The sequence below is a fragment of the Orbicella faveolata genome, unplaced genomic scaffold, assembly GCF_042242905.1.
Source record: "Orbicella faveolata isolate gen_17 unplaced genomic scaffold, um_ofav_v1 contig_25, whole genome shotgun sequence".
Classification (NCBI taxonomy): domain Eukaryota; kingdom Metazoa; phylum Cnidaria; class Anthozoa; order Scleractinia; family Merulinidae; genus Orbicella; species Orbicella faveolata.
This window is the reverse complement of record NW_028301553.1, coordinates 27,545,001-27,568,228: the sequence shown is the minus strand read 5'-3', so window position 1 is coordinate 27,568,228 and position 23,228 is coordinate 27,545,001. Positions and strand designations below refer to the sequence as shown.

The 23,228-nt window shown below is 37.5% G+C and overlaps 3 protein-coding genes and 1 pseudogene across 7 annotated transcripts in view; all 4 read right to left on the bottom strand.

The window, feature by feature from the left end:
* LOC149109727 (uncharacterized) overlaps positions 1 to 492 on the bottom strand; it is a 34,345-nt gene extending 33,853 nt beyond the window's left edge. For 2 of the 4 annotated variants that reach the window (XM_089294005.1, XM_089294002.1), the window contains exon 1: positions 159 to 233. The gene's annotated coding sequence lies outside the window, so the exon portion shown is untranslated. Of the gene's footprint in view, positions 1 to 158; positions 234 to 361 lie in introns of those variants that run through there. The other 2 variants (XM_089294003.1, XM_089294004.1) reach the window with 2 other exon arrangements.
* Positions 493 to 1,604: 1,112 nt separating this feature from the next.
* Positions 1,605 to 11,326, bottom strand: LOC149109726 (uncharacterized). The gene is made up of 11 exons (XM_089294042.1): positions 11,308 to 11,326; positions 10,760 to 10,919; positions 9,889 to 9,951; positions 9,537 to 9,760; positions 8,863 to 9,162; positions 5,608 to 8,386; positions 5,364 to 5,438; positions 4,363 to 4,447; positions 3,293 to 3,331; positions 2,614 to 2,688; positions 1,605 to 1,701 (listed from the first exon to the last, which is right to left on the bottom strand). The coding sequence occupies exons 2-6, from the start codon at positions 10,915 to 10,917 to the stop codon at positions 8,115 to 8,117; spliced, it is 1,017 nt and encodes a 338-aa protein (XP_089150168.1). The 5' UTR covers positions 10,918 to 10,919; positions 11,308 to 11,326; the 3' UTR covers positions 1,605 to 1,701; positions 2,614 to 2,688; positions 3,293 to 3,331; positions 4,363 to 4,447; positions 5,364 to 5,438; positions 5,608 to 8,114.
* Positions 11,308 to 17,118, bottom strand: LOC149109725 (protein maelstrom homolog). Its single transcript, XM_089294050.1, has 6 exons — positions 17,004 to 17,118; positions 14,591 to 14,707; positions 14,381 to 14,465; positions 12,972 to 13,118; positions 12,561 to 12,602; positions 11,308 to 11,563 (listed from the first exon to the last, which is right to left on the bottom strand). The coding sequence occupies exons 2-6, from the start codon at positions 14,669 to 14,671 to the stop codon at positions 11,370 to 11,372; spliced, it is 549 nt and encodes a 182-aa protein (XP_089150176.1). The 5' UTR covers positions 14,672 to 14,707; positions 17,004 to 17,118; the 3' UTR covers positions 11,308 to 11,369.
* The window catches only part of LOC149109723 (protein maelstrom homolog), a 43,540-nt pseudogene continuing 37,041 nt past the window's right edge, over positions 16,730 to 23,228 (bottom strand). Inside the window, exons 2-10 of the transcript XR_016208554.1 lie at positions 21,785 to 21,901; positions 21,575 to 21,659; positions 20,680 to 20,826; positions 20,268 to 20,309; positions 18,991 to 19,121; positions 18,851 to 18,905; positions 18,244 to 18,403; positions 17,373 to 17,435; positions 16,730 to 17,243 (exon numbers count right to left, since the gene is read on the bottom strand). The product of XR_016208554.1 is annotated as a protein maelstrom homolog (transcript). The remainder of the gene's footprint in view (positions 17,244 to 17,372; positions 17,436 to 18,243; positions 18,404 to 18,850; positions 18,906 to 18,990; positions 19,122 to 20,267; positions 20,310 to 20,679; positions 20,827 to 21,574; positions 21,660 to 21,784; positions 21,902 to 23,228) is intronic.

Sequence of the window (23,228 nt, the reverse complement as noted above, 5' to 3'; positions counted from 1 at the left end):
TTTGGATATTGAATTAAAATCATCTCAACAATTAACAAATGTGTGTGAAAATGTGTAAGGTGTTTACCGTCTTTGTTGCTAATGTTAGCGCTACCGAATTTTGCTCGTCCATCAAATGTGCTCACGTTTCATTATTTTATTTCACTCATCCTGCTTACCTGAAACGTTAAACCTTCTCTTCTGGCCAGAATCAGTCTCCTCTACGTATAACTGTGGCCATGAACACGAGATTCCTACATAGAATGAGAATCTACTTAGTAACTTAAATTAGAATCCCACTGTCGTTGTGTCTGCTCTAACGGTGAATCCGTCTAGTCACTCGAAATGAATTATTCTCAGAAGCAAATGTTCTTTTCCTGACCTGAAGTCCCTTCTAGAATCAGTTCATGTCCATTTTATCCACCGATAAAATAGAAAACCGTTCCTTCAGCAGACAAGGTGTTGTCTGAGCAGATCAAAGTCTGCAATGATCACGAGATCAGAAGCACTCAAGCGGAATCGAAGGTGTAATTTTACAATACGTTACGCCACCCCAAACTATCGACCATGATTGGTCAACCCTCAAAAATTTCGAAATCCGTGCGGCGGGTTAGGAATTGGATCAATTTGCTGACACATTCCTAGATAAATCAAATTTTAGAACTTAGAAATCTTCATAGAATGGTTACGTGGAAACACGAGGAAAGAGAAAAAATATGTCCTCGGCAACAAAGCATCGCTCGTGCCTCTCCAACACATGTACACGTAATGCCTACTACCTTTAGTCCACACTAGCAACAGATTGAAAACTTCCCTTGAATTGGATTGTTTTTAGTTGAAGAAATGTTGGAAGAGTTCTTACCTTGCAGAGACGTTCTGTAGTCGTGCAGCTGTTTTTATTCTGTTGAAAATGACAGTGTCAGTCGGTCATCAAGGAGTTTACAATTGTAGAAATAACAAGTTGGCTCTAAACTCAAGTAACAGATAAAACATTTGCTCTTGGTCAAAACTGGAAATGTTGCTGCGACCAAAGCAGCAATAAGAGATCAAAAATAAGAAAGATATGCTTTTTCTCATTGGCTTCATCGCTCTAATGTGTCAGGAGAATATTCAATTCCTTACGTGCAAATTGTATCTGCTAACATTCTAATCAAGCTTATTAACTTTCACCAAGGAGAAAGCAGTCGTTCAGTGTTTACGAGTCGCAACATTGATGTGCTAGAAACCATTATGAATTTCATCTTACTAGTAAATAAAACAACGAGATTAAAAGACTTAAAACTGAAACGCAAATCGTCCAAATGCAAATCGAACTCTAAAAATTAAGAAGGTTCATTACAGACTACAGTTGTATTGCAAACAGGCATGATAACTCTTTTGAATATAAAGAAAGTTACACTGTACACAATAAAAAAATAATCAGGATTATTTTATTGGCCAGTTGACAAACATACACTGTAGTAAATTAAGTGTTCGACAGATTGGCGTCTACAACAAATTGAGAAAAGCAAGCGAGCTAAATCTTTCCACCTTTGTTATTTTATTGATCCATACATATACAGACAAACACAGCTAAAAACACAGACCGGAATGCACATATCAGATTTTTTTCATAATTTTCTTACCTTGCAGAGAGGTTCTATGGTCATGCAGTTGTTTCTCAACTCACTTGAAAACGAGCCAGTGTCAGTCAGTCAGTCAGTCACCAAGGAGTTTATACAACTGTAGAAACAAACAGCTTGGCTCAAACATAACCTGATTATATTTGCTCTTAGTCAAACTTGAAAGTATTGATGCTAACAAAGTAGCAATGAGATCGAAAATTTAACCGTATAAGTTAACCCATAAGAGAGATTTGCTTTTTCGCGCTGGGTTTATCGCAGTTGCGTCAAGAGAAACCTTTACAACTTGAGCCAGGCAAAAAGACATCAATATTGATTACAATCAAGTAACACATGCTTAACTTACTGCTTGCTAGTAAATGCTGACTACTGATGAATGGTAAATACTCTCCGGTTTAAGGAAGTACTGTACCATAAACTGAGATAAAGAACCCGATTATATATCACAACAGCAGATCATATATATATGTTTTCAATCTGTAATTAATCTAAGTATCAAGTATCTGGGAGTTAATGTGGCCCTTAGCTTTTGTTGCAAAGTAAACTTATGCGTTCACCGGTAAAAATACAAATAAAATCACAAGTTTAGGTTGATCTGATTTCGCTCAAGTTCGCTGGTAATTGAACTACTGGTATTACCACTGGTGACGAAATTGTTCCTGACAAACGCTAATGATTGAGTTTGTTTTCGACAACTGAGTCATTCATGATCAATCTTTGCGAAACGTAGAAACAGGCTAGATTTCACATTCCACAACTTCCTTCTTAATTGAGTTCTGCGAATGCGAACATGTCTGGTTAATTGTGTGTAAACTTGGGACTAAACTGTTCGTTATGAATGATAGTTAGCTCAAAAATTATTGGATATTGGATTAAAATCTTCTCAGTAATTAAATAACTGTGGAAATGACTAAGGTTTTTCCCGTGTCTGTTGCTTGTTAGCGCTATCGAATTTTGCTCGTCCCTCAAATGTGCTCACGTTTCATTATTTTATTTCACTCATCCTCCTTACCTGAAACGTTAAAGCTTCTCTTGTGGCCAGAATCAGTCTCTTCTACGTATAACTGTGGCCAAGAACAGGAGATTCCTACGTAGAGCGAAAATCTACTTAGTAACTTAAATTAGAATCCCACTGTCGTTGTGTCTGGCCTAACGGTGAATTCGTCTAGTCACGCGAACTGAATTATTCTCAAAAGCAATTGTTCTTTTCCTGACCTGAAGTCCCTTCTAGAATCAGTTCATGTCCATTTTATCCACCGATAAAATAGAAAACCGCTCCATCAGCAGACAGGTTGTTGTCTGAACAGATCAAAGTCTGCAATGATCACGAGATCAGAAGCACTCAAGCGGAATCGAAGGTTTTATCACACAAAATGTCACGCTCCCCCAAACTATCGTCCATGATTGGTCAACCCTCAAAAATTTCGAAATCCATGCGGTTAGGAATTGGATCAATTTGCTGACACATTCCTAGATAAATCAAATTTTAGAACTTAGAAATCTTCATAGAATGGTTACGTGGAAACACGAGGAAAGAGAAAAAATATGTCTCCGGCAACAAAGCATCTCTCGTGCCTCTCCAACACATCTACACGTAATGCCTACTACCTTTAGTCCACACTAGCAACAGATTAAAAACTTCCCTTGAATTGGATTGTTTTTAGTTGTAGAAATGTTGGAAGAGTTCTTACCTTGCAGAGACGTTCTGTAGTCGTGCAGCTGTTTTTATTCTGTTGAAAATGACAGTGTCAGTCAGTCATCAAGGAGTTTACAATTGTAGAAATAACAAGTTGGCTCTAAACTCAAGTGACAGATAAAACATTTGCTCTTGGTCAAAATTGAAAATGTTGCTGCGACCAAAGCAGCAATAAGAGACCAAAAATAAGAAAGATATGCTTTTTCTCATTGGCTTCATCGCTCTAATGTGTCAGGAGAATATTTAATTCCTTACATGCAAATTGTATCTGCTAACATGTTAATCTAGCTTCTTACTTTCACCAAGGAGAAAGCAGTCGTTCAGTGTTTCTTACGAGTCAACATTGATGTGCTAGAAACCATTATGAATTTCATCTTACTAGTAAATAAAACAGCGAGATTAAAAGACTTTAAAGAGAAACGCAAATCGTCCAAATGCAAATCAACTCTAAAAAATTCAAAAGATTCAACAGACTACAGTTGTTTTGCAAACAGGCATGGTAACTCTTTTGGATATAAAGAAAGTCACACTGTACTCAGCAAAAAAAAAAAAAATAATAATAATAATAAGCAGAATTGTTTCATTGGCCAGTTATAATTAACAAGCATAAGGTAGGTAAGGTAAAGTCTGCATGCGAGCCAAGTGGCCCATCAGGCCGGAGCTTATCCCGGTTTCTGTAGCATGAAGCGACTAGGAGTATTTCTACTCCCCCCTGGATGGGATGCTAGTCCATCGCAGGGTTACCCCCAGCATTAAGTTCGCCGGTACCCATTTATACACCTCGGTGGAGAGAGGCACTGTGAGAGTAAAGTGTCTTGCCCAAGAACACAACACAATGTCCCCGGCCAGGGCTCGAACCCGGACCGCTCGATCCGGAGACGAGCGCACTAACCATGAGGCCACCGCGCCTCCCTACTACACTGTAGTAAATTAACAGATTGACGTCTACAACAAATTGAGAAACGCAAGCAAGCAAAAGCTTTCCACCTTTTTATTGATCAGACAAACACAGCTAAAAACACAGACCGGAATGCACATATCAGATTTTTTTCATAATTTTCTTACCTTGCAGAGAAGTTCTATGGTCCTGCAGTTTCTTTTTAACTCACTTAAAAACGAGCCAGTGTCAGTCACCAAGGAGTTTATACAACTGTAGAAACAAACAGGTTGGCTCGAATCTGACGTTACATTTACTAATTACATTTTCTCTTACTCAAAATTGAAAGTATTGATGCTAACAAAGCAGCAATGAGATCGAAAATTTAAACTTACAAGTTAACCCATAAGAGAGATTTGCTTTTTCTCGCTGGGTTTATCGCAGTTGCGTCAAGAGAAACCTTTACAACTTGCGCCAGGCAAAAAGACATCAATACTGATTACTATCAAGTAACATGCTTAACTTACTGCTTGCTAGTAAATACTGATTACTGATGAATAGTAAAACCTCTCCGGTTTAGGGAAGTAATGTACCATAAACTAAGATAAAGAACCCGATTATAAATCACAACAGCAGATCATATATATATGTCTTCAATCTGTAATTAGTCTAAGAATCAAGTATCTGGGAGTTTATGTGGCCCTCAGCTTTTGTTGTAAAGTAAACTTATGCGTTCACCGGTAAAAGAGCAAATAAAATCACGAGTTTAGGTTGATCTGATTTCGCTTAAGTTCGCTGGTAATTGAACTACTGGTTTTACCTCTGGCGACGAAATTGTTCCTGACAAACGCTGATGATTGAGTTTGTTTAGGACAACTGAGTCATTCATGATCAATCTTTGCGAAACGTAGAAACAGGCTAGATTTCACATTCCACGACTTCCTTTTTAATGAAGTTCTTCGAATGCGAACGTGTCTCGTTGTATATAAACTTGGGACTAAACTATTCGTTATGAATGATAGTAAGCTCAAAAATTATTGGACATTAAATTAAAATCTTCTCAATAATTAAATAACTGTAGAAATGACTAAGGTTTTCCCCGTGTCTGTTGCTTGTTAGCGCTACCGAATTTTCCTCATCCCGCAAATGTGCTTACGTTTCATTATTTTATTTCACTCATCCTGCTTACCTGAAAAGTTAAAGCTTCTCTTGTGGCCAGAATCAGTCTCTTCTACGTATAACTGTGGCCATGAACAGGAAATTCCTACATAGAACGAAAATCTACTTAGTAACCTAAATTAGAATCCTAATCGCCGTGTCTGGCCTAACGGTGAATCCGTCCAGTAACTCGAACTGAATTACTAGTTTTCTCAGTAGGAAATGTTCTTTTCCTGACCGAAGTTTTGTTTAAAGCATTCCTACTATACACTAACCTTCTAGAATCAGTTCATGTCCATTTTATCCACAGATAAAATAGAAAACCGCTCCTTCAGCAGACAGGGTGTTGTCTGAACAGATCGAAGTCTGCAATTATCACGAGATCAGAAGCACTCGAGCGGAATCGTAGGTTTCATTTTACAAAATGTCACGCCACCCCAAGATTTGTCAACCCTCCAAAATTTCTAAATCCCTGCGTCGGGTAAAGGAGTTGAATCGATTTGCTGACACCGTCCGAGTTAAATCAAATTTTAGGACTTAGAAGTCTTCATAGAATGGGTTTTTGCTTGGTAACACGAGGAAAGAGAAACAATAAGAGTTCTTAGTAACTAATCCTCGCACGCGCCACTCTCGCACGCGCCTCTCCAACACGCGTGTACGTAATTGCCTGCTACCTCAAGTCCATATCAGCAATAGAATGAAAACTGTTGTTTTGCTTGCCCTGCTAGGTTTTCTTTTTTTTTTTCTAGGTTTTCTTCCTTCTGTGATTTCTTCTTTTTTTTACCCAAACTAGAGGGGGGGGGGGGGGAGGCCGGGGGCCCCCTGGGCCCCTCCCTTAGATCTGCCACTGAACTATATTTTGGCAATGAAAACAATAATTCTCGAGATTGCAGTTGTAAAAATTTTGAGCAACATTTCAGAATTAACCAGGAGTCCGGGAACCAGCCAATACTCGTACCCAAACCCTAAGGCTAGAACAATATAATAACCTTTAATAATCTATTTACCAAAGTTGAAATTAAATGTAGCACTAAAGTAAGGCATTCACTAGTGTAGACTGCACAACAACGCTTACATTGGTTTCAATAATTTCTTAAATTTTGTAAATTGTGATCAATCTTTTTTGATCCAACAATAACATAGTCAATGGCTAAATAACAGCAACATACCATACGTATTCTGTTACGCCCTCAGCAGGCATAGTCCTTTTAAAGATTTTAAAGAGGTTTTCCCAAACTTAAAAAATATCTCATCTTGTCTAGCAATTTCCCAGAAGCAAAACTTTGGTTTCTGTCTTTATGTGATAAAAATCGTAGCATGTTTGTGGCCGCTCTCTTGAATGTCTACCGGTAGAACAATGATAGACAGCTACTAGTTTATTATATTTGGCTGATTGAAACTATGACTGTGGCTCTGAGCTCTCTCCACACCTTGCCTTGATTTAAAAAGTCTGAACATGATCTTAATTGTATCAATAACAACATTCTTGATTGTGATTCGTTCTCCATGCGAGCAGGGAGTAGTTGTGCTCTTAATCTTAAATCAGCTTCACGCTGTGCTATTGCCCAATTTTGAAACTGCTCTCCTGTTTACCCCGGAATTGTACTCAACTCGGTCCAATTACTTTTACTTGTCACAGCAAAAAGATAAACAAATAGAGGTTTTATTCCCTAATGTCCACCAAAAATGAGAAACAGTAGTATAAGTGGTGGACTTGTAACACTTTAGACATTTCAGCAATAACTGTGTTCTTGTCGGTTAAATAATTTGTCTTTTGGTTTGCTACGTTAGGGATGGGCCAAGTTTACTCTACTAAAATTCCAACTTAGCTCCAAGACTTAGCACTGAGAATAATGCAAAAGAAATCACATTGACACAGAGGAATGAAAGCAGAATTGGTTTTGTTTGACTAAGTGCGACCTAAGAGCTAAGTTAGAATTCTGCCATAGTGGAAGGAGGAACCTCACAGAGAAGGAGAGGTATGCAAACAACTAGAAGTTCTAAACAGCTTGTTTACGAGTCAGAATAGAGAGTAGACCTTAAAATGAGTAGTGTTTATCAGAGCTGTTATGGTTGATAAAACTTAGTAACTGCAAACTGGTAATAAAGTAAGGCTTATCAACTAATAAATATACTAATTAAATCAATAAATCATTTTACAGTTTGTGTAAGGGAACATTGTATGATACAAACGGAAACCATGTCTAAATATGACAGCATCAATAATTACTATTAATCAAGGAGAGCTGTGGTTTTAGGGATATGAAATAATACTTATTTTAAAATACATTTGTCTTCTTTACTAGTGGCATAGTCACTGTAACAATGTTATTGACACAACTTAAAAAACAATATTGCTCAGAGACGGCGAACACAATAAAATGCCAACATAAGTAAAATAAATATGTCGTTGTGCCAACTTGAAGGGAAGTCTACAGCTGAACCTTCAAGCCTTGTTGTCCACATAAAAATTCACCTAATTTCTAAGGACAATTCAGAGATGAAAATTAGAAGTGATCCATTCATCTAGGTAATTAAGTCTCTGAATGCTTTAAAGCAAGCACATTTTTTGGCATTTAAGATCACTCAGCCAGGTGATGGGCACTGTAAAAATTACGTTCCAGTCCCATCTCTGAGATTTTGGTCACACAAGTAAATAACGGCATTTCTCTTTGTTGAACAATTCCTAAGTCTTCTTCTTGGAGTGTATTCTTGGCCAAGAGGAGAAATGAGTTCAGAGCTTAAAAGATTAACCACGTGATGAGTCTACAGCATATCAATGTTAGCTATTCAGATTAAGAGAATTCATCTGTGATGCTATGCCACTTCCCCCTTGCCAGGTGGCCTGCTGTTGCCAAGCAGATGGAGGCATTGGGGCATTTCCTGGGGCTGGCGGATTCATCGCCCCAGCATAAACCTTTGGTCTGGTGGCAGGGGCTCTTAATGCCCCTCGTCCAGCAGAGTGGGATTTAGAATCTGCTCTGGCCCATGCTGGAATATTGCCTGTAGAAGCTGATGGCCGCTCAGAAGCAGCAATACTGCTCCAAGATGTATCTAAGGTTTAAAAAGCACACAAGGTTAAAGCATTAGGATTTCACCTACTGCTGGCAATGATGACAGTATTGATAACTACAATTAAATCATAGACAGTTTACATTATGTTATGTTCATTTGCATTATTTGTTTCATCAGTTGGTTTCAATGGCCCTGAAAAGCCCCATTAGGGGAGCGGTCAATTAAGATATTTATTTCATTTATTTATGGTGAAAAATGAAAAAACCTAAGTGTGCACTTTCAGTGCATGACCAAGCCCTTTTAAAAGTCGTAGGGTGCTTAACACCTATTAGTCAATGAGAATGCAGTAGATAGGGTTGGTTTTAAGGAACACTAACCTTATATAAGCAACGGTACCTTAAAAACATAAGCGTTTACTTTAAAGTCATTCTTGTTGACCCAGTATTTATTTGGGGCCTGATATTTAATTAACTGAAGCAAAAACTGATATGGCAAAATGGTCTTTCACAACTCACCTGGAAAAACAGAACCTGTCCCACCTGCGGACATACCAGGAAGGTTTGGTCGCCGAAGAGGTTGACTGAGCTGACTGCCTCGCCCTCTACCCCGTCCTCTCCCCACTCCAAAGCCTGACACAGGTTGTGGAGGTTGAGATGATCGTTGAGACACCTGCCAGGCTGCAGCCTGTGGTGGTGCTTGTGCTTGTGCTCTGCTGTTATATTCAGTGTCGTCATCTTGTGCACTGTACAGACTCTGTTGATCATAGGTGGGTCCCGAGCGAGTATAGGCACCTGGATTGCTACTGGAAATGGGACCTTCAAGGAAAAGAAACACACTATAACCAATTATTTTATAAACAAATCTCTACAGAAAATCATCTTAAATTTCTGTGCAAAATTGATTAATGTGGTCTTGAACTTGAGAGCTTTGGATATAATGCTTTTAGTTTTTGACCAGCTTTCAGCTATAGCTACTGCTTCTGGTTGTGGTTGTGGTTGTAGTTGTTGTTTTTGTTCTTGTTGTTTCACACGCTTTCAGCTACTGCTGCTGGTGATTCTTCTTTATGTGACCAATTCTCAGAAGAAGCTAAGAATTTGTGAAAAGAAAAAGTTTTTTCTTTTTAACTCAAACACATCAAGACATACATGACTTGGACAAAAGACATTTGCTATAAATATAGGTACTGCACCTTGATTACTAGCCCCTTGATTGTAGTAACGATAATCTCTTGAGGCAAAAGGTCCATTATCCGGTATGGGCCTTCTCATCCCAGGCTGAGTTTCTTCCTGCAAAGACCGGCTACTCTCTACTGGCTTGATTACAGTGCAGAATATTCCATCTGGTCTCTCAGGAAGATGGTTTGGAGTCAAGGGGATCCCGTAAACTGAGCATAGGAAATCTGACATACAGTAGCTGGAAAAAAATTTTAATAACTAAAGGGAAATAACTGAATCTGAGTCAAACATTATTTTGCTGATCAAGCTAATTCTTAAACTGACATTAAAATGTAGGAAGTGATGACAAAAGCAGTAATTTCTTACCAGTAGCGGAGGACTGTTCCCAGAGCACAAAATTTTACCTCTTCTTTTTCATGCCAGTCACACCTGAAAATGTTTCAGAACATCAAACAATTTTTTTCTTAAGTTCCCTCATGCATTCATATATTGACCAGAAAAATGGTTTTCAACTACTGGTAATGGTGATAGGCCACTCTGGATGAGGTTATTAACCAAATTTATTATGAAACCTAACATCCACCGCGACAAAAAAAATCAATGACCTTAATTAATGCCACTTTTTGCAGATTTGTAACAGCTCTCACAAGCTTGCAATTCTATTTGTCATCGTACCAGCTGTTATCGTTTTAAGGAAGGGACATTGTTTCTGTTGTTTGTTCTATTGGTCTCTCAAAGGGTATCAAGCCATTCACGTGAGACCTTGCAAGAGCTACTGGCTGACCAATTTTTCTGTGCCTGCATCTAAAACAGCAGGGGGTGGGGGAAAGGGGGGGGAGTCAGGTCTAAGTGCGACAAAGGAGGATCAGAGGTGGTCCAAGAACAGATTGGGTATGTCTGACATCAAGGTGTTTGATCATGGATACAAGTATTTTTGCAGGGTAGTGGTAAGGAGCCAGCTGCTGAAAACCACCATCCACTTTAAGATCTACTCTACTGTGTGACTCATCTAATTCTTTAGAAAAAGATGGCCCTATCAGATGCCTACTATGTACAGCAAATAAAGCTCCCTACTGCAGAACTCCATGAAAACTCTATTTAGGGAGGTGTTGAATATAACCTTGGACACCTAGACCACATTTTTCTGAGTTGAAGTAACCTCTTGGATGTCTGTCTACAATTTAATCAAAAAGTTGCAAAAACCCTAATGAGGAAAGATCAATATGTCAAAACATACCTTGAGTTAGGTTCATAGTCAAATATGGTACTGGAGAGAAGCTCTGTGGCCTTTGATTTTGAAATTCCTAAGGTACTTCCAGAAGCAGCCGTAAAATGAGCATGTAAATCACACACTAGTCCCTCTAGTTCATACACCTTCTTCAGTTTATTTGGCATTTCTAAATAACAGAAAAATGGCAGCACTTTCTCAATTCATAGATTAACTCTTTAAGTCCTTCCTAAGGCAAATGTCTTTTCTCCTGATATTTCACTCCCCTTTGAAGTTGTACAGGGTTGGAAAGCCAGCTAAGCTTTTTTATGACCATGGTTAATTCTTTCTCCATTGTGTCCCTGTCCCTATAATACTGTTCGAGTTGATCTGTACTGTTAAGAGTGCATTTTAAAATGGCAATTTCATACACCAGTAAAGTGGAACCTTGAACAGCCAAGGGACTGGCAAACTACCCCTAACAGGGTTTTGTTATATTGGGGTTCTTTTCCATATATCAACTACTATTGGGGCAAAGAATATCGTTCGTTATATGGAAGACTTACAGACAGACTTACAGACTTACAGACAGTACTCAGTTTGTTTTGTTTCTGAAATCTGAGAAGCAACAGACAAAAAGTTAATTATTTTTTAATCTTGCAAATAATGATAATATCAAAATTCTTGGTCCTACAGTACAAACCCTGGAATATACAGGAGGGAAAATGGCAGTCTGTTCTGGATTGACAAAGCGCAAGAGGTCCAGCCAGATCTTGCGATACGTGTCATCTTTCTTAGCCAAACCCTCTACCGGTATCTTATGAGTTCTCTCACCTAGAAATTAAAAAAAAAAATGTTACGTATTATCCATAGCAGTTATCATCGGAATTCAAGATATGAACGGTGGATACACGTTCAATCTTCTTGGATGAAGGAGTGGCTGAAAGTCAATGGGCCAAATCACGGTTTTCGGTGCCATCTTGACAGGTAGGCAAAGTGGTCAGAAATTACAGTGTTTGTATGGGAATCTGATGGCAAATAACTTTTTTCAAAAATTGAATTTTACACAATTTGTGAATCACAACGTTAAAATACTAAGTAGAAGATTGTATTCACCAATGTTATTGCCCCAGGCAATAATGATGCCAAGGGGTTTTGTTAATTAAAATAAATCTTATACCAAGAACAAGGACTTTCCTGTAGCAGGGCTGTGTCTAAGGAGTAAATTTCCGCCTAGCCCTGGGGAGTAGCTGAAGACCAGTTATCTCATTTTAATCTACGTGTATAACCAGTAACACCCATGAGGGGTGTCACTAGTCTGTGCTTACTGTTAAAGCTGCACAATATGGGGACAAAACGCAGAGCGAGGAAGGTCCTCGTAGCCATGTTACAGGGCTTGAAAAAAGTGCTGTCCAGTTATCCGGGACAAGTAAGTTTTCCTACCAGGTAAGTAACTTTTCATTCTCACTTGCCGAATGGGCAAGCGGGGTGAGGGCCCAAGCAAGTTGTCTAACTAAATGAAAAAAGAGTAAACTAATACTTGCCTAGGGCAAGCAAACTTGTCCGATGGGCAAGTTGGAATTCAAGTTTTTTTTCAAGCCCTGTGTAATACTCATTATACCTGAGCACTGAAATGCAATGGCTGACGAAAAAGTTATTGAGAGCCTCGGTAAGTTTACAACTGCTGAGCTACTCTGTAAGAGATTTAAATTATTCCCTCAGGACCTTGGAGAGAAGTCAGAGACTCAAGTTGAGACACCATAAGAAATTAAGATGCCAAAAAGTCTCACAGAGAATCAACAATTTGCAGCAATTTTTAAACAATACTCACTTGTACTCATGGCTGTATATCGAAGGCCTACTTTAATGTCACCTAAAAAAAAAACAGAAAAGCACCATTATACCAATATTTTAGTTTTGCACTCTAAAAGTGGACCTTCACAAACTTTCAGGAAAAAAACCTCAGGGCCAGCTGTTTTCAGATTTAGTCACCAGCAAAAGTATTTCAGTGAAAAGCGTGAAAAGTTAGTCGCCAGTTAAAAAAAAAGTTGGTCACATTGGCGACCCCAGCAGTTGCAACATTGAGCTTTGCTTCAAATTATAAATTGATATTATTTTCACTTACACTGGTCCCTATTTGAGAAATTCATGTTCACAAAAATTGCAGAACTGTAAGTTCTAATAGCAGAGTGTAGTACACTTGCTAAGCATATAATTAGTTTGTTGTTACATTTGGACAAACCTGGTTTGATAAAGTAATGCATCTTTCGTAAGATTCCCTCATTGAGAGAATACTCCACAGCACCAATTTCACAAGGGAGGAATCCTTGATCAGGAAGATTGTAACATGACATGAAGCCAACCATGTAGAATCTTTCATCACATACAGCTAAAAAATGTAAAAAATATCTAAATTCACACAACTGTTATTTAAGAGAAAAAGGACACATTTTCAGTGTGGGCTATCTTAAGATTCTGACTTACTAAGTTACATGTAGTAAGGTTCGACAGGAAACATTTTGTTAGGTACTTGGGACCACACCTATGGGCAAAACTTCCAAGAAAGTAAGAGAATCACCGTCCTTTACTGTCTTTTGAAGAAACATTCTTACAATGGGTCTAACATTATTAGAGTTAAGCGGATGTCGATCATGACTTGAATGCAACAACTAGCAGTATATACATATCAAATACACGGTTTTCGTTTTAATTTTATAGAATAATTGTTAGCATTCATTTGCTTCATATTTTAATTTTTTTTTATAATGGTGTGTGTTGAAGTATTTTTATTATTAGAATCTTTATTAACTATCTACTGTAGTAGCTAGTGTAAGTTTTTAGTAAATATTTTTAATAATTTCTAGTTTATGTTGTGTCTCCAATTAGTGCCTATCATGCTAGATTAGAGCTTTTGGCACATAAAGAAAGTTTCTCACTTACTTACTTGCTTGAAAGAATATGACTAGTGTAGGTTATCCACACACAATTAGACAATTTTATGTCTCTCATCACTAATCAAACCAAAAAATAGATCTTGTGCAAAAACAAAACCTGTTTTTTAACATCACCAATTCAATTTGAATTCAATGTGAATTCAAACTACTTTTGAAAGTGAAGAATGATCATCGCAGTTAATTTTCCAATTTAAGCAATTGGAAAGAAGAAACCTGAAAAAATCAGGGCTTCAACGGGATTCGAACCCGTGACCTCCGCGATACCGGTGCGATGCTCTACCAACTGAGCTATGAAGCCACACATTGGGAGCGAGGTCAATTAATTGAGCTCATATCTTCCCGTGAGGAGTGAAATGATGTGAAGTTTATATGAAATAATTCATATATGAACTGCGGTAGTAGATGAAAGTGAAGAATGATCATCGCAGTTAATTTTCCAATTTAAGCAATTGGAAAGAAGAAGCCTGAAAAAATCAGGTGATGCTCTAGAGCATCGCACCGGTATTGCGGAGGTCACGGGTTCAAATCCCTTTGAAACCCTGATTTTTTCAGGCTTCTTCTTTCCAATTGCTTAAATTGGAAATTAACTGCGATGATCATTCTTCACTTTCATCTACTACCGCAGTTCATATATGAATTATTTCATATAAACTTCACATCAAACTACATTTATTTACTAAATAGTTTGGGTTCAAACCTCGCCCAGGCAGCCATCCCCTCTTCACCTCCTCTCTCTCCTCCTTTCGTCGTTTCTCATTCAAGCTGACAGTATCCACACGTTTCTGTAAATTACAAGTCATATACAGAGTAGCTGTTGGTATCCTTTCTGATTGGCCAGAGTGAACACTGTGGTTTTGGCTTTACAACACTCAATTAAAAGCCCTTCTCTTGCAAAGAGAAAACTTACTGAAATGTACTCTCCAGTGCAGTCCATCCTATCATTCCGAGCAGGTCTATATCTCTTGTTTGCTTTATCCTGACGGGCCATTTCTTGATAAACTTCTTTTTCATGTTCAGGTAGTTCCTGAAACATGAAGGATAATAATTACTGGTACATTAACACATATCATTAACTAGTACTTTAAAGGTACAGTGAAAACCTACTCTCTGAACACCCACTTACATGTATTAGGGACAATTTTCTATGTTCTGACAAAAACTGATATATTTCTATGAACTCAAAGGAAAGAAGAACTGAGGATGTGAATATCTAAAAAATTCCTTAAATGACCATGAAGGGTTAACTGTGACTGGACCAGCAGGGCAACGGTTGGATATTGCCACTTTGAAAGGGAGAGTGACTATTATAGTAATAGTAATAGTTTATTTAAAGTCATGACATGGTGGGAGTGGTTTCATATTCTCCTGAGCCAGGGCCTCATAATAAGTGCTCAATGACAAAAACAACAAAAATAGAGACACTATCAGAACAGCTGAAGTATCCTGCTTAATTGATTATTTCTGCAACATATAGAGGATAATACATGGGTCCACGTAGATATGGAATATCTCTTCCAGTGTTCAACTCAATATCTCACTTGTTCGCTGCGCTCGCTCGTAAGATGTAAAGTTGAATACGAGAAGAGATATTCTACATCTACACATTCAAGTTACCATGTATTACTTTGTTTATTATATAGACATACTGATAATGACATTTTTGATGATTTTCCAAAGATTTCCAACCACTTTCTGAAGATTTCTCGAGATTCTTTAAAAACTGTCCAAAGGCCACACAAATGTTTCTGAACATTTTCCGAAAATTTCGAAAGATAATTTCGAAGATTCCCGAAGATAACCCAAGGATGCTGAAGACTTTCAAGGAAGACCCAAAGATGTTCTGATCATACATCAACAAATCTTAGTACTTTTTACACCTGCTTTCAGTGTCATGTACAAAGGTGACATCTTTTGATGCTATATGTAACCTGGCCTACGTCAAAAATATAACCACAACTGACTTCTTTACGGTTGAACTCAAATTTTAGTGATAAAAGATGGATTTATTTGACATCTAACTTAAATTAGGAGTATCAGAAGTCATTCTGGGAGAGATAAATCAACTGTTTTGAATGTTTACACCTTGCGAATATGAAAAGTGACAGTGGCCCAATTGTACCGGAAGTCACTATTGAGAAGCGATCTTCTTCAGCCATTTGAGGTCAGTAATTATCACTTATTTGTCATTTCTTCTGCTAATAACCCGAAAAAGTGCCAGTTTCACAGTGAAATGGTTTTTCAGCCATTCACATAGCATGTTGAAAGATGGTTAATGTCGAAAGATGTCCCCTATGCACGTAACACTGAAAGTGAGTGTAAGGTTCAAACATGATATCAGCGAAGTCATCAATATCTTCATGAGAATAATTATTGTCTAGATAGCAGCAGACATGTAAAGATTTTAAGGAAAACGACCAATTTTTTAAGTTTGAAAGACATGTTTCGACAGAACTTCTGTCATCTTCAGTTGAATGAATGATAACAAAGCAAGTTGAATAATAAGTAGGCAAAAATGCTAATTAAGACAAATAGTAACAACAGAACGTGAAAAGGTGTAAATTAAAAGGATAATTTTAGATTTACATGTTGTAATTGCTGATTGAGGCAAGGTAGTTCTTTTTGAATATGGATAGCCTCCTTTATCTTGAGTTGAAAGCTGGTAGTGGCGTGATCTAAAATATGAAAGCAGTCTATTGAACACAATGAGCGACAACGTTCAGAACTCTGAAGATGTTTGAAGATGTGAGAGGCCCTATCAACGGCTAAGTGCTCACGTACGCGTGTGGAAAAATGTCGGGAGGTTTCGCTGACATAACAGGCATTCAAGGTCAGTGTCCATGTGATTAAAATGCTTTGATGGCTATTTAACATTGCTAGGATTATACATACGTCCCCATCCCATTTATAATTAATTAATTATTTGATCATGCATGATCATGATCTGACATATTTTTTTGTCATTTCACATCCATTTCACATGTACTCGAATGTTTTCCCATCTATTTCACATCGTTTTAATTTCAATTCCTGCTATATATATTTGAACACACACACATATATACATTTAATTTAATTTATTTTAATTTATCATTTATATATATCAAAATGCTGATCAGTTGCTTACGAAATTTCACACCCATTTCATGATCACATGTTTTATGACTACTTGATCTAAAAAAATTTCACATTGATTTCACATGTTTTGACCATGTGAAAAGGAGGACAACATTTCACATGGTCATTTCACATGGAAATAATGTGAAATAACCATGTGAAATGTCTGTAATTTCACATGGTCATTTCACATACATTTCACATACATTTCACATGGCACCCTCCAGTAGTGTAGCCCCTTGATTGTAGTAACGATAATCTCTTGAGGCAAAAGGTCCATTATCCAGTACGGGCCTTCTCATCCCAGGCTGAGTTTCTTCCTGCAAAGACCGGCTACTCTCTACTGGCTTGATTACAGTGCAGAATATTCCATCTGGTCTCTCAGGAAGGTGGTTTGGAGTCAAGGGGATCCCGTAAACTGAGCATAGGAAATCTGACTACAGTAGCTGGAAAAAAAAATTTAATAACTAAAGGGAAATAACTGAATCTGAGTCAAACATTATTTTGCTGATCAAGCTAATTCTTAAACTGACATTAAAATGTAGGAAGTGATGACAAAAGCAGTAATTTCTTACCAGTAGCGGAGGACTGTTCCCAGAGCACAAAATTTTACCTCTTCTTTTTCATGCCAGTCACACCTGAAAATGTTTCAGAACATCAAACAATTTTTTTCTTAAGTTCCCTCATGCATTCATATATTGACCAGAAAAATGGTTTTCAACTACTGGTAATGGTGATAGGCCACTCTGGATGAGGTTATTAACCAAATTTATTATGAAACCTAACATCCACCGCGACAAAAAAAATCAATGACCTTAATTAATGCCACTTTTTGCAGATTTGTAACAGCTCTCACAAGCTTGCAATTCTATTTGTCATCGTACCAGCTGTTATCGTTTTAAGGAAGGGACATTGTTTCTGTTGTTTGTTCTATTGGTCTCTCAAAGGGTATCAAGCCATTCACGTGAGACCTTGCAAGAGCTACTGGCTGACCAATTTTTCTGTGCCTGCATCTAAAACAGCAGGGGGTGGGGGAAAGGGGGGGGAGTCAGGTCTAAGTGCGACAAAGGAGGATCAGAGGTGGTCCAAGCACAGATTGGGTATGTCTGACATCAAGGTGTTTGATCATGGATACAAGTATTTTTGCAGGGTAGTGGTAAGGAGCCAGCTGCTGAAAACCACCATCCACTTTAAGATCTACTCTACTGTGTGACTCATCTAATTCTTTAGAAAAAGATGGCCCTATCAGATGCCTACTATGTACAGCAAATAAAGCTCCCTACTGCAGAACTCCATGAAAACTCTATTTAGGGAGGTGTTGAATATAACCTTGGACACCTAGACCACATTTTTCTGAGTTGAAGTAACCTCTTGGATGTCTGTCTACAATTTAATCAAAAAGTTGCAAAAACCCTAATGAGGAAAGATCAATATGTCAAAACATACCTTGAGTTAGGTTCATAGTCAAATATGGTACTGGAGAGAAGCTCTGTGGCCTTTGATTTTGAAATTCCTAAGGTACTTCCAGAAGCAGCCGTAAAATGAGCATGTAAATCACACACTAGTCCCTCTAGTTCATACACCTTCTTCAGTTTATTTGGCATTTCTAAATAACAGAAAAATGGCAGCACTTTCTCAATTCATAGATTAACTCTTTAAGTCCTTCCTAAGGCAAATGTCTTTTCTCCTGATATTTCACTCCCCTTTGAAGTTGTACAGGGTTGGAAAGCCAGCTAAGCTTTTTTATGACCATGGTTAATTCTTTCTCCATTGTGTCCCTGTCCCTATAATACTGTTCGAGTTGATCTGTACTGTTAAGAGTGCATTTTAAAATGGCAATTTCATACACCAGTAAAGTGGAACCTTGAACAGCCAAGGGACTGGCAAACTACCCCTAAAAGGGTTTTGTTATATTGGGGTTCTTTTCCATATATTAACTACTATTGGGGCAAAGAATATCGTTCATTATATGGAAGACTTTGTTATATAGAGATTCATTATATCAAGGTTCCGATGTATTACTCAAACCTTTTAGTCTTTCTAGTTCTCTAACCTGCATTTCGAGCCAACCACTGCAGACAGTACTCAGTTTGTTTTGTTTCTGAAATCTGAGAAGCAACAGACAAGAAGTTAACTAGTTTTTAATCTTGCAAATAATGATAATATCAAAATTCTTGGTCCTACAATACAAACCCTGGAATACACAGGAGGGAAAATGGCAGTCTGTTCTGGATTGACAAAGCGCAAGAGGTCCAGCCAGATCTTGCAACACGTGTCATCTTTGTTAGCCAAACCCTCTACCGGTATCTTATGAGTTCTCTCACCTAGAAATTAAAAAAAAAATGTTACGTATTATCCATAGCAGTTATCATCGGAATTCAAGATATGAACGGTGGATACACGTTCAATCTTCTTGGATGAAGGAGTGGCTGAAAGTCAATGGGCCAAATCACGGTTTTCGGCGCCATCTTGACAGGTAGGCAAAGTGGTCAGAAATTACAGTGTTTGTATGGGAATCTGATGGCAAATAACTTTTTTCAAAAATTGAATTTTACACAATTTGTGAATCACAACGTTAAAACACTAAGTAGAAGATTGTATTCACCAAGTTTGAATGATGTAGCTTAGCTAGAAGACACTCAGTTAATTTTTCTAATTTGCCATACATTTGCCTGTAAATTTGGCTACATTTGTATGTGAATTTGCTTAAAAGTAAAACACAATACAACACTGAACACGGAAGTCTATTTTAATGTTATTGCCCTAAGCAATAATGATGCCAAGGGTTTTATTAATTAAAATAAATCTTATACCAAGAACAAGGACTTTCCTGTAGCAGGGCTGTGTCTAAGGAACAAATTTCTGCCTAGCTCTGAGGAGTGGCTGAAGACCAGTTATCTCATTTGAATCTACATGTATAACCAGTAACACCCATGAGGGGTGTCACTAGTCTGTGCTTACTGTTAAAGCCACACAATACAGTGACAAAACACAGAGTAAAGATGGTCAACATTGCCATGTTACAGGGCTTGAAAAAAGTGTCATCCAGTTATCCGAGCAAGTACATCTAGGTTTTCCTGCCAGGGAAGTAACTTTTCATTCTCACTTGCCCAATGGGCAAGCGGGTGAGGGCCGAAGCAAGTCATCTAACTAAATGAAAAAAAAAAAAAAACACTATACTTGCCCAGGGCAAGAAAACTTGTCCAAGGGGCAAGCTGGAATTCAGGTTTTTTTCAAGCCCTGTGTAATACTCATTATACCTGAGCACTGAAATGCAACGGCTGACGAAAAAGTTATTGAGAGCCTCGGTAAGTTTACAACTGCTGAGCTACTCTATAAGAGATTTAAATTATTCTCTCAGGACCTTGGAGAGAAGTCAGAGATTCAAGTTGAGACACCATAAGAAATTAAGATGCCAAAAAGTCTCACAGAGAATCAACAATTTGCAGCAATTTTTAAACAATACTCACTTGTACTCATGGCTGTATATCGAAGGCCTACTTTAATGTCACCTAAAAAAAAAACCAGAAAAGCACCATTATACCAATATTTTAGTTTTGCACTCTAAAAGTGGACCTTCACAAACTTTCAGGAAAAAAACCTCAGGGGCAGCTGTTTTCAGATTTAGTCCCCAGCAAAAGTATTTCAGTGAAAAGCGTGAAAAGTTAGTCGCCAGTTAAAAAAAAAGTTGGTCACATTGGCGACCCCAGCAGTTGCAACATTGAGCTTTGCTTCAAATTATAAATTGATATTATTTTCACTTACACTGGTCCCTATTTGAGAAATTCATGTTCACAAAAATTGCAGAACTGTAAGTTCTAATAGCAGAGTGTAGTACACTTGCTAAGCATATAATTAGTTTGTTGTTACATTTAGACAAACCTGGTTTGATAAAGTAATGCATCTTTCGTAAGATTCCCTCATTGAGAGAATACTCCACAGCACCAATTTCACAAGGGAGGATTCCTTGATCAGGAAGATTGTAACATGACATGAAGCCAACCATGTAGAATCTTTCATCACATACAGCTAAAAAATGTAAAAAATATCTAAATTCACACAACTGTTATTTAAGAGAAAAAGGACACATTTTCAGTGTGGGCTATCTTAAGATTCTGACTTACTAAGTTACATGTAGTAAGGTTTGACAGGAAATATTTTGTTAGGTACTTGGGACCACACCTATGGGCAAAACTTCCAAGAAAGTAAGAGAATCACCATCCTTTACTGTCTTTTGAAGAAACATTCTTACAATGGGTCTAACATTATCAGAGTTAAGCGGATGTCGATCATGACTTGAATGCAACAACTAGCAGTATATACATATCAAACACACGGTTTTCGTTTTAATTTTATAGAATAATTGTTAGCATTCATTTGTTTCATATTTTAATTTTTTTTTTATAATGGTGTGTGTTGAAGTATTTTTGTTATTAGAATCTTTATTAACTATCTACTGTAGTAGCTAGTGTAAGTTTTTAGTAAATATTTTTTAATAATTTCTAGTTTCTGTTGTGTCTCCAATTAGCACCTTAATCATGCTAGATTAGAGCACTTGGCATGTAAAGAAAGTTTCTCACTTACTTACTTGCTTGAAAGAATATGACTAGTGTAGGTTATCCACACACAATTAGACAATTTTATGTCTCTCATCACTAATCAAACCAAAAAATAGATCTTGTGCAAAAACAAAACCTGTTTTTTAACATCACCAATTCAATTTGAATTCAATGTGAATTCAAACCAGATTTATTTACTAAATAGTTTGGGTTCAAACCTCGCCCAGGCAGCCATCCCCTCTTCACCTCCTCTCTCTCCTCCTTTCGTCGTTTCTCATTCAAGCTGACAGTATCCACACGTTTCTGTAAATTACAAGTCATATACAGAATAGCTGTTGGTATCCTTTCTGATTGGCCAGAGCGAACAGTGTGGTTTTGGCTTTACGACACTCAATTAAAAGCCTTTCTTTTGCAAAGAAAAAACTTACTGAAATGTACTCTCCAGTGCAGTCCATCCTATCATTCCGAGCAGGTCAATATCTCTTGTTTGCTTTATCCTGATGTGTCATTTCTTGATAAACTTCTTTTTCATGTTCAGGTAGTTACTGAAACACGAAGGATATTAACTGGTACATTAACACATATCACTAACTAGTACTTTAAAGGTACAGTGAAAACCTACTCTCTGAACACCCACTTACATGTATTAGGGACAATTTTCTATGTTCTGACAAAAACTGATATATTTCTATGAACTCAAAGGAAAGAAGAACTGAGGATGTGAATATCTAAAAAATTCCTTAAATGACCATGAAGGGTTAACTGTGACTGGACCAGCAGGGCAACGGTTGGATATTGCCACTTTGAAAGGGAGAGTGACTATTATAGTAATAGTAATAGTTTATTTAAAGTCATGACACGGTGGGAGTGGTTTCATATTCTCCTGAGCCAGGGCCTCATAATAAGTGCTCAATGACAAAAACAACAAAAATAGAGACACTATCAGAACAGCTGAAGTATCCTGCTTAATTGATTATTTCTGCGACATATAGAGGATAATACATGGGTCCACGTAGATATGGAATATCTCTTCCAGTGTTCAACTCAATATCTCACTTGTTCGCTGCGCTCGCTCGTAAGATGTAAAGTTGAATACGAGAAGAGATATTCTACATCTACACATTCAAGTTACTATGTATTACTTTGTTTATTATATAGACATACTGACAATAACATTTTTGATGATTTTCCAAAGATTTCCAACCACTTTCTGAAGATTTCTCGAGATTCTTTAAAAACTGTCCAAAGGCCACACAAATGTTTCTGAACATTTTCCGAAAATTTCGAAAGATAATTTCCGAAGATTCCCGAAGATAACCCAAGGATGCTGAAGACTTTCAAGGAAGACCCAAAGATGTTCTGATCATACATCAACAAATCTTAGTACTTTTTACACCTGCTTTCAGTGTCATGTACAAAGGTGACATCTTTTGATGCTATATGTAACCTGGCCTACGTCAAAAATATAAGCACAACTGACTTCTTTATGGTTGAACTCAAATTTTAGTGATAAAAGATGGATTTATTTGACATCTAACTTAAATTAGGAGTATCAGAAGTCATTCTGGGAGAGATAAATCAACTGTTTTGAATGTTTACACCTTGCGAATATGAAAAGTGACAGTGGCCCAATTGTACCGGAAGTCACTATTGAGAAGCGATCTTCTTCAGCCATTTGAGGTCAGTAATTATCATTTATTTGTCATTTCTTCTGCTAATAACCGGAAAAAGTGCCAGTTTCAGAGTGAAATGGTTTTTCAGCCATTCACATAGCATGTTGAAAGATGGTATGTCGAAAGATGTCCCCTATGCACGTAACACTGAAAGTGAGTGTAAGGTTCAAACATGATATCAGCGAAGTCATCAATATCT